This window comes from Lacerta agilis, chromosome 1, assembly GCF_009819535.1.
Source record: "Lacerta agilis isolate rLacAgi1 chromosome 1, rLacAgi1.pri, whole genome shotgun sequence".
NCBI lineage: Eukaryota > Metazoa > Chordata > Lepidosauria > Squamata > Lacertidae > Lacerta > Lacerta agilis.
In genome coordinates, this window is record NC_046312.1 from 123,791,484 (window position 1) to 123,802,475 (window position 10,992).

General features: G+C 41.7%; 1 protein-coding gene across 1 annotated transcript in view; it reads right to left on the bottom strand.

The window, feature by feature from the left end:
• Nucleotides 1-209: 209 nt before the first annotated feature.
• Nucleotides 210-10,992, bottom strand: part of ICA1L (islet cell autoantigen 1 like) — a 29,723-nt gene continuing 18,940 nt past the window's right edge. The window contains exons 10-12 of the mRNA XM_033152086.1: nt 2,124-2,364; nt 1,271-1,369; nt 210-373 (exon numbers count right to left, since the gene is read on the bottom strand). Of these exons, the coding sequence (XP_033007977.1) occupies nt 255-373; nt 1,271-1,369; nt 2,124-2,364 (459 nt within the window). The 3' untranslated portion in view covers nt 210-254. The remainder of the gene's footprint in view (nt 374-1,270; nt 1,370-2,123; nt 2,365-10,992) is intronic.

Consider the following 10,992-nt stretch of genomic DNA (forward strand, 5'->3'; position numbering starts at 1 on the left):
TTTCATTTATTGAATTTATGGGTGAAATCCTAATTAATTGTGTTGTAAGACATTTCTGCAGTAGTAATTAATAAAGTTTTTATAGCATTGGAAATGATCGTGAAATCAATAAGCATATGTGGTCTTTACACTCCTGATATTCTTTATGTGACAACATGGATGTTCTTTATCTGCGATGATGTCTGCGACAGTGTCTTAAGGTCGGACACGGTAGTTTCGTACCAAAGTAGTTTTATGTTCTGGGTTATACTTAATCATGCAGTAAGGAGATCGTCATCTGAGCGTCCAACAGCGTCTGGATTTGAAAGAGGATCCAGGTCTGCAAAGGCACTAAACCAGGCTGACATGTCTTGGCTACTAGTCTTCTCCACGGCTGAAATACAGGTAAAAGAAAATTACATCGCTGTTTGACCTAGACCAGGCATGTCCAAAGTCTGTTTCATCCACCCCTTGTGGCAGTTTATCCATCGGGGTCAAATCCTTAAAAAAACTCAACAACTTTGGGGAGAAATCCTCAAAAAAGCTCAACAACTTCAACCCTAAACATAGATCAATAAGATTGGGGTAAAATCGTAAAAAAAAAAGCTCAACTACTTAAGGGTAAAATCATCATAAAAAAAGGTCGGCCCTCAAGCATGTTCACTTCAGCAAATCTGGCCCTCTTTGAAAAAGGTTTGGGCACCCCTGACCAAGACAGAGCTTTTAAGAAATAATTTTTACTGCTCAGACATTTTCTTCCATCATATTAATTAATGAGAGGCTTGGTGATTTTTACTTTTTTGTACTGTATCCTTGTAAGCCACTTAGAAATAATAGTTGTTAATTTTAAAAACTATTTAATTTAACATGTATTCCTAACAATCAAGGTCAATGGACAGTAAAACAAGTTGTCTGTTTAGTAGTGCAAGCATTACATAGAATTCAGTTACTTTTCGTTGGGAATCTTATTTATATAATGAAGGTACCGAGGCTGCAGTTTAAAGTGGAAGACCAGAATTGGGAGTAGAGTTGCTTTCTTTCTCTACTGGAAACTGCCCTGTCCTGGGGTGGCTTTCACCTCGTGCTCAGTTGGGGCAGTGGGGAAATCCGCATTTGTATCTCTCTCAAACTTGCCTTTACAGTTTCTGTTTAAAGAGCTGAATTCTCACCCAGGGGAATCAGATTACGGGTACATTATGGTGGTCAGGATTACCTTCCTTTTCAGAAGCTACATTGCACGAAATGAACATGTACACCCCAGAAAAGGATTTGTGTGGAATATATCACTTACACTTTTGTGGCATCTTTGGTGAGGTACATGAAGGTCCTTGCCGATTCTCCGGCTGTGGTTTTGAAAAAGGATCTAGAAATTCTGACTGTGTGATCCAGCCTCCGGGAGGGAAAAATAGGAAGATCGTCTTAAATTTGACACAATACCATTTAACACATGCTGCTCCATTCATGACTAAACGCAGATAATGATGAATTTCTTAATGCTTACACTGTTAAACCTGTTCAGGTAAGCCCACCTCTACACCATCAATAACAACTATGGCAAAAGTTTAGATTTAGGGGCCTAGCAAATATTCTAGGAACAGCAGGTGTCATGGGGCGGAAAGGGGGGACATGCTAACATTTTGCATGAGATCGCAGCAGCCATTTTGGGTGCTGCACTCTCACCCCAAAAAAAGGGTTTGGCGGGTCATGTGACTCGCCTGGGAGTGCATCCCAGAAGACACATGTCCTGGTTTTTTACCTGAAAAGGTTGGAGGGCATGCAGGTGACAATTAGGTAGGCAATTAAATATATATATGTACATATCTATCTCCACCTCTCTTCCCCATAACTTCTCCATCTAATCCCTCATCTAAGTGCCTTCCTGATGTTTCTGTTTGGGTGCATTATCATGCTCAATATGTCCAAGGCCATACTTTTAATCTTTTCTCCCAAGCCCTTCTCTGTTCATTGACGCTCTATCCATTGACATCACCAGCCTGTTGACAAGTCACACGGCCTTAGTATTTATCACTAGCTCCCCTGTCTTGTTCATTCCCCTCATTCAATCCATTGCTAAATCGTGTTTCTCCTCCGTTTATGTTACTAAAAAACTGCCTTTCCTAACTGTTGCCTTTCCCAATACTTACTATTGAATCCCGCAGCAGTATGAAGGCCAAAATCGAGGAGTTGTGAAGGCAGAAATCCAGATGAGTGAGCTAGGGATTTTGCCTCTGTTGCAGGTTCCTGAACAGGGAGATCCATGAAGGGACTATCAGCTGCAGTTTGGCATTCTTGTATAATATTTCCTCTGCTTGAAGAACTGGGGCTTGATAAATTCTCCAGGAAAGAAAAAACTCTCTCAAAATCTTCTTCCAAAGAATCTGTTGGAAATTCTGAAATAAATGTAAAATAAAAAGATGGTGGTAAAGGAATGGCAGCCTATTTCTTCCCCTTGGGGCTACTTATGCCTCAAAAAGTTATTCAGCAATGCAGTCATTCTTTGTTCTGAAGTATATCAATACATTATACAATAACATACCACAAATCATCTCTAATTTGCATAGCTCTCTAGTGATAGCATGGGACATGGGTGGCGCTGTGGTCTAAACCACAGAGCCTAGGGCTTGCCGATCAGAAGGTCGGCGGTTCGAATCCCCGTGACGGGGTGAGCTCCCGTTGCTCGGCCCCTGCCCCTGCCAACCTAGCAGTTCGAAAGCATGTCAAAGTGCAAGTAGATAAATAGGTACCACTCCGGCGGGAAAGTAAATGGTGTTTCCGTGCGCTGCTCTGGTTCACCAGAAGCGGCTTAGTCATCCTGGCCACATGACCCGGAAGCTGTACGCCGGCTCCCTCAGCCAGTACAGTAAGATGAGTGCCGCAACCCCAGAGTCATCTGCAACTGGACCTAACGGCCAGGGGTCCCTTTACCTTTACTAGTGATAGCACAATGTGATCCTAGAGCTGGACCTGAGAAAGTTGCCCCATAAGTAAAGTCTTCCTTCCTAGCCGGTAGCAAAGACTGCACAAGGTCATTTTAAAAATGAAAATCCTGACACTTGGCTGTTTCAGAAAGAAGTGATAGATACACACACCTGCTTGTACAACTAGTTGACTGAGTGTTAGTTTTGTAAAAGAATCTGGGCACAGAATCGGTTGCTACATGTCGACTGGAGCGAGAAATGTGGCGGTTGAGATAAATTGAACTTTCTAAGTTCAGAGTGATGCTCATGCACTTAACGATTTCTTTCTACTTACACAACTTAGCACCAAGGTTGTTATTGCCAAGGCATTGTAGTTAATGAAGTCTTGCAGAGTGTTATAGGGATGGAAAAGTCCTGGTATGCAAGAATTTGAAATACTTGATGGCTCGGTTATCATCTACACATTTCCCAAATACATTTCTCCAATATTAGTGCCATGAAAACAAACTAACAGGCTAATTGAATAGGTTGTAAAGGGAAGTGACTCTCTTATTTGGCATCTTTCCGCAGGGCCTGCAAGAAGGAGCTGTTCCACCTGGCCTTTGGGTTGGTTTCTGTTTGATATTTATGCTTCATTCTTTTATTGGTGGGTTATTTGAAAATGAGACTGCAGTTTTAATATTGAATTTTTAAATTTGTATTTTAATCTGTTATTTTAAATTGATTGTGTTATGTTTTTGGCTGGAATTTTAATTAGTGTTAGCCACCCTGAGCCCGGTTTTTGGCTGGGAAGGGTGGGGTATAAATAAAAACTTATTATTATTATTTCAAACCCTGAGTGAACTTTTAATAGCAAGAGATCACGAACAATGTTCCTCTTGATCAGTTCAGCTGCTTAAAAGATGAAAGCTATTTAAGCACACCTATGAAGAAAAGTACAACCTACAAACGTGTCTCGGCCTGCAGGCAACTTGGGTCTAGTCTGCATGGAGCTAGCTTGTGGCATACAAGTTTCTCAGGTTCAGCTCTGTGCTTGCCAGCCTCAGTCACTGGCAGATGCCATAGCTGGAAGAGATCTTCTTTTAGGGCACAAGCCTGTCTTTGTGCGCGCTATTTGGCTTGTGGCCTCAACAGCTGAGGATGCAGCACACGCTAGGGAATGGCTTTTGGCAAAGCCACTTTGCCTCCTGTGCTTCAGGAAGACGAAAACTAACTGGTAGCAAGGAAAGGGAAATGGGTTGGATAATGTCTGGGACAATCCTACATTCATGAAAAGAAGAAGGTGCAGAACCCAAGTAAGGTATAATGACTGTGCCTGAGTTCTCGGCAAAGAAGGCTGGGTGTGGTGAGACAGAGGGAGGATGTTTTGTGAGCCATCTGCTGTCCTGTGTAAATGAGTATTAGAGAAGGTGTTTTTTGATGTATAGATGGTATTTGACGCCAGTTAAGTTGTCAAAAATGTATAGGACGCATGATGAATTGTTCCAGTTACAGGTGGGTAGCCGTGTTGGTCTGCCATAGTCAAAACAAAATAAAATTTTCTTTCCAGTAGCACCTTAGAGACCAACTAAGTTTGTTCTTGGTATGAGCTTTCGTGTGCATGCACACTTCTTCAGATACACTGAAACAGAAGTCACCAGATCCTTAAATATAGTGAGGGAGTGGGGAGGGGTATTACGGGATCTGGTGACTTCTGTTTCAGTGTATCTGAAGAAGTGTGCATGCACACGAAAGCTCATACCAAGAACAAACTTAGTTGGTCTCTAAGGTGCTACTGGAAAGAAAATTTTATTTTGTTATGATAAATTGTGTTGGAAATGTAGACAAAAAGATGGAGAATTTTACCATATGTGGTGGACACGTGATAAGATTAAGATGTTTTGGGAATCAATTTATAATGAACTGAAGAAGATGTTCAAGTATACCTTCCCCAAAAAGCCTGAGGCTTTTTTGGCTGGGCTTGATGGGAGAAGAAATTGCTAAAAGAGACTCAAGATTGTTCATGTATGCAACAACTGCAGCGAGGATACTTCTTGCCCAAAAGTGCAAATTGCAGGAGTTACCAACGATTGAAGAGTGGCAGATGAAGATGATGGAGTATGCGGAACTCGCAAAACTGACTGGCAGGGCCAGAAACCAGGAAGACTCAAGATTCCAAAGAGATTGGAGTAAATTTGTGGAGTACTTAAGATTGAACTGTGGAAGTTTGAAAACACTAGTAGGGTTGGAATAAACCTTGGACATAGTTCTATGGATTTAAATAATGAACTGCGCGATAGGATTGGACTAGAAAACCTGCTGACGGGAGGGAGGGGAGTCGTGGCTCGGCAGAGCAAAGATTTAGTAGTATATGTTTGTAGAAGTTTTATTGGATGTAATTTGAATTAATTGGAAAATAAAAATTGTTTTTTTTAAAAAAAAAAGAGGTGTTTTTTTCTTAACCAAGAATGATCTACCACTCCTCTACCCCTATTCAGGTACTCTCCTATTCACGACTGCTTTATTTTCAGTCATCCAGAACCCATAGCTGTCAACTTTTTCCCTTTTTTAAGGGAAATTCCCTTATTCCGAATAGGATTCCTCACAAGAAAAGGGAAAAGTTGACAGCTATGCCAGAACCAGATGCTGTCCAACTTCAACACACAGCTGATAGCTTCTACTACTTTTGTAAAATATTGTGCTTAAAGGTAGCTATGGCTGGGCCAAACAAAAAACAGCTCAGTAGTGTTCTAGGCAGCATTCCTACTGCTGCTATAAATTATAGTGTAATAGCAGCAGCTGTAGTACTTTTCTGCTAAGTTCAGGGCAGCTGGGCCACTAAACCTTCAGTGACAGGGGAGGGGGAAATGGAGAGGATTGTACATAGTTTCTCAGCAACCATAGAGGCATCTACTAATACTTCCTGTTGACTGAGAAACGACAGGGAATGACTGCTTGGTTGTCTAGCAACCGCATGAAATTTACCCGTATTTCCTAGTCCCTTTTCCAACTTAAACTCAGCGAGCATGAAGCCAGCTGGTAAGTAGCAAGACAGCTGCGGGTGTGATGGGATTCCTCAGGTCAAGAGGAACGAGAGAGGTGGTGGATGTTATAAATGTGGAGTTGTTAGTGGAGACCAAAAGGCCACACTAATTCATTAGAAGACGCCTGCTTCTTGGGAGTAAAGCAATGACAAACCTAGACAGCATCTTAAAAAGCAGAGACATCACCTTGCTGACAAAGGTCTGTATAGTTAAAGCTATGGTTTTCCCAGTAGTAATGTACGGAAGTGAGAGCTGGACCATAAAGAAGACTGATCGCCAAAGAATTGATGCTTTTGAATTATGGTGCTGGAGGAGACTCTTGAGAGTCCCATGGACTGCAAGAAGATCAAACCTATCCATTCTGAAGGAAATCAGCCCTGAGGGCTCACTGGAAGGACAGATCCTGAAGCTGAGGCTCCAGTACTTTGGCCATCTCATGAGAAGAGAAGACTCCCTGGAAAAGACCCTGATGTTGGGAAAGATGGAAGGCACAAGGAGAAGGGGACGACAGAGGATGAGATGGTTGGACAGTGTTCTCGAAGCTACTAACATGAGTTTGGCCAAACTGCGGGAGGCAGCGGAAGACAGGAGTGCCTGGCGTACTCTGGTCCAGGGGGTCACAAAGAGTCGGACACAACTAAATGACTAAACAACAACAATTCATTAAGAGTTAGTATTAAGAGATAGTAAAAAGAAAGAGAGGCTTAAAACCACGGAAGAGAAGATGGTCCACTAATTCACTCCTTTAAAGAATACGCAAAACAATAAAATAAAAAGGATTGAGGCAGAATTTAGAGAATGCAACTAAAAAGATCACAAAGAGTATTAATGAATTTACCAAATTGTTGTTAAAACAATGGGGCATTAGAGAACATGGTGTTTACCTCTGTCTTCCCCATTTGTTTTTTTGTATACACACCCACCCATCATCATATTTACTACATGAAGCAAGCTGTATAGCCCAGGCACCCAATAGCAAGGGGGAAATGCAATCACACTGCCTTGTGCATCACAATACAGATATTTTCTGTACACAGAGAATGCCATTGTGAAAGGAAAGTGTTACCGTAATATATTAATTTTCTATTATTTTATATAGCTTTTGTAATGTTTCATACAAACCAACTTGACGTTTTATTGCAATAAAGCAGCATATATATTTTTTTGTTAAATAAATAAATGAATAAAATGAAGCATTAGTGGGGTTTTTTGCAGATTGAGAATAATTACCCTTTTCAGCGATGCATGGATCACCAGATTTGCTCATCTGACAGAGGTTCTCTTTTGTTTCAACATCTAACCCTGGAATACCAGAAGAAAATACTGTTGGAAATACTTGTATCAAATATAAAAGTATAAATCCCAAGCAGAAATTTCTAAATAATCTATCTGGTTCAACATGATCCATTATAAAAATGTTTATGGTGTTAACATCATCGCAGTGAATATACTACTACAGTGCAACAAATAAAATCGGACACAAAGACACCAGTAAAAGCTTCATATTGTGGGATGTAATCAACTAAGTCATACTCGGAGTAGACCCACTGAAATCAATGGGCCTAAGTTAGTCAAGTCCCTGATTTTAATATGTCTAATGAGCATCACTTAATTGGATATAGCTCTTAGTATTTAATAAACTTATTTTGTGTTTTCTCTAGTTTTGTCCTTGCAACCTTGGGAAACAAATCTTTACATTCACCTTATCGCTCAGAACATGCAACGCTCCATCCTTATATCTACATATTTTACCTACCTTATCCCTATCCCGTTTTTCAATTTTATCACATGTAACTTATACAGCAGGGACCCAGGTGGCGCTGTGGGTTAAACCACAGAGTCTAGGGCTTGCTGATCAGAAGGTCGGCGGTTCGAATCCCTGCCACGGGGTGAGCTCCCGTTGCTCGGTCCCAGCTCCTGCCCACCTAGCAGTTCGAAAGCACGTCAAAGTGCAAGTAGATAAATAGGGACCGCTCCAGCGGGAAGGTAAATGGCGTTTCCGTGCGCTGCTCTGGTTCGCCAGAAGCAGCTTTGTCATGCTGGCCACATGACCCGGAAGCTGTCTGCAGACAAACGCCGGCTCCCTCGGCCTATAGAGCGAGATGAGCGCCGCAACCCCAGAGTCGGACACGACTGGACCTGGTGGTCAGGGGTCTCTTTACCTTTTTAACTTATACAGCAATCCAATGCATGTCTGTCTAGAAGTAAATCTATTGAGTTTTATAGTACTTACGTCCACGTAAGTGGGTATAGGATTGCAGCCTTAGATAAGCCAAAAAGAACATTCTATTTTGTCTAAAGGCATGGGGTTGTATTCAATGCAGCAATAAGCTTTTCCGTTTTAGCGTTTTCTATTTCATATATGTTTTTGTATTTTTATCTATAAACTGCCTTGAGTACCAGACTGGGGGAAAGGCGGGATATAAATGTAAATTTAATAATAATAATAATAATAATAATAATAATAATAATAGTAATAATAATAATAATATAGAAGTGCATTTTGCCAGCTTTGACTTGTGTGCCAACTATGCTGTCCCTGAATAATAATAATAATAATAATAATAATAATAATAATAATAATAATAAATTTTTATTTATACCCATCAAGCTTACTTAACTAGTCTCCAGATTTAAGGCAGGACTCTTTCTCAGCCCTTCCTGGAGATGCCCAGGATTAAACCTGGAACCTTTTGCATGCAAGAGGGAGAATATTGGAGTGGCGAATCCAAAATGCTCCCCCCCCCCTAATATTCATCATCATCTGGGGCCCTGAAACACCACAAAGCCTCTGTTACTGGTTCCAGGGACATCTAACCAAATATTTGGCATCTTACCTGAGTCTGACAGAATTTCAGAGGCATCTTCATCCAGTAAAATCAGCCTTGAGTAAAAATAAGTAAAAGTCAGTCACATCAAGCTTTGTGGCATTGGAAGCATTTCTTTGTGGTAATATTAGTAAAAATAGAAATGCCTCTTTAACAGTGCAAGCGTATATACATATATCTTCTCTAAAGTAAATCCCAATGAGTTCAAATGAGCATATCACCAGGTAAGTTTTCTTAGGATTCCAACTTTTATTTCTGAATTCATATGGTCAAGATCCAAGGAATAATATCTGCACAGAACAAGGTATTCATGCTCTCTGGATTCACCTAGTTGATCACATGAGACAGCCCTTACTAGTACATGCAAAAGATACAGCGCAGATGCTCAACATGTTCATCAAACATTTAGAGCAGGGGTCAGCAACCTAAGGCCCATGGGCCGGAAGTGGCCTGAGGAGGTCTTTTGACCCACCCCCGAACCGAGTTGCCCGCTCACTGGTTTAGCGCGGCGGGGGACTCACTTCTGCAGCACTGGAAATCGTATCTGCGCAGATGCAGACACCGAAAATTGCATCTGCACACGCCGAAATTTGCGGGTGGGCGCGCAATCCGTCCCACGGAGGGATCTCTGTGGGACCAATCCAGCCCAAGCAAGATAAAACTTGCTGACCCCTGATTTAGAGAGTAACAGCAGCTGTGTGTACCTGCTTGATCCAGCACATAAGAGAGGATCTCTCTTCCTCCCCCCAATGCACTAGTGCATGGGTAGCCAAAATAAGGCCCAGGGGCTGGATCCGGCCCAATCGCCTTCTAAATCCAGCCTGCGGACGGTCCAGGAATCAGCGTGTTTTTACATGAGTAGAATGTGTGCTTTTATTTAAAATGCATCTCTGGTTATTTGTGGGGCATAGGAATTCGTTCATTTTTTTAAAAAAAAAAATATACAGTTATAGTCAGGCCCCCCACAACATCTGAGGGACAGTGGACCGGCCCCCTGCTGAAAAAGTTTGCTGACCCCTGCACTAATGTATCCAACTGGCACAGCAGCACATGAATCCCCATCCTACTCAGAGCATCAAATATTTCTATTTCCAGGTGCTCATGAGCAGACTCTTCTGTTAATTTCAATTTATTTATTCAGCATCTTTATAGCCCATCATTCACATCCAGGCACTGACCACGCTCAGAGCTGCTTAGCTTCTGCAAAATGGTCCTCACACCATGTCCTGGAACCAGTTGTTAAAGTGTACTCTAAATGGAATAGACGAGAGACACTGGAAAGGTCCCCAATCGAGATGAATGGCACTGAGAACCAGCTAAGGAAATCTTTATTCACTTGCTAGAGCCTGGAAAATGAAGGAAGGGAATGGGGTAGGCCAGCCTCCTCCAGAGACCCTCAGCAACCAGGATGGTAACAATTACAATGTCAAGAATTACAAGTTGCCCTGACCCCTTTGACCTGGTCTGCCCACCACCATGCGGCCTCCAGCAGATGAAGTAAGCCTTGCTCCCTCCTTAGCTGTTGTATGCCTTTCCTGGCATGCAAAAAGCTGGACTACGTGCTCTGTTTTGGCTATTTAATTCCCTGACGTGTCAAACCATTAAAACTTACTTATCAAGCATTTCAGGGGTAGTCTCTCCTTCAGCATTCTCCTTCTCTTCCTCAGTAGATTGGTTAATAAGCTTCTGCAATTGCTCATAAAATTGTTATTTAAAATAAAATTGTCTATAGTTTGACCCCCTCCAACAAGACTTGTATTAGCCCAAGACTGGTTAGCTTTCCTATACATATAATTGTCAGGCCACCACAGTAAAGAAACAGAAAACCTTAATGTAATTTGTTTCAAAACAAGTACTGTACTGTGTGTGCTGAAAGCTTGCTGTTGATATTAGAACATTGCTAAACTAGTAACCCATCTGATGGGTTTATCCTCTAGGGAGAAAGAATAAATACTATGCTTCGTAATTATATTTATTTACATATTGACTTATATTGGACCCCTTCCTTATCACAATTACACTGGGGCTGGATGATGCCACCAGTATGCCAGTGAAACACCACTGTATCAATGTATGCTCTGCACAGGACAAAGAGGGAGAAGCATGTAAAAACACAGCAAAAACGAGCCGTACCTCCAATGTCCTTGACAACAGCATCACTGCCGCCGCCGCCACCCCAGTCACACAACATGAGAGAGGCACTGATCTTATGCTGGCCACAAATTGAGCAGTAAATCCACACTG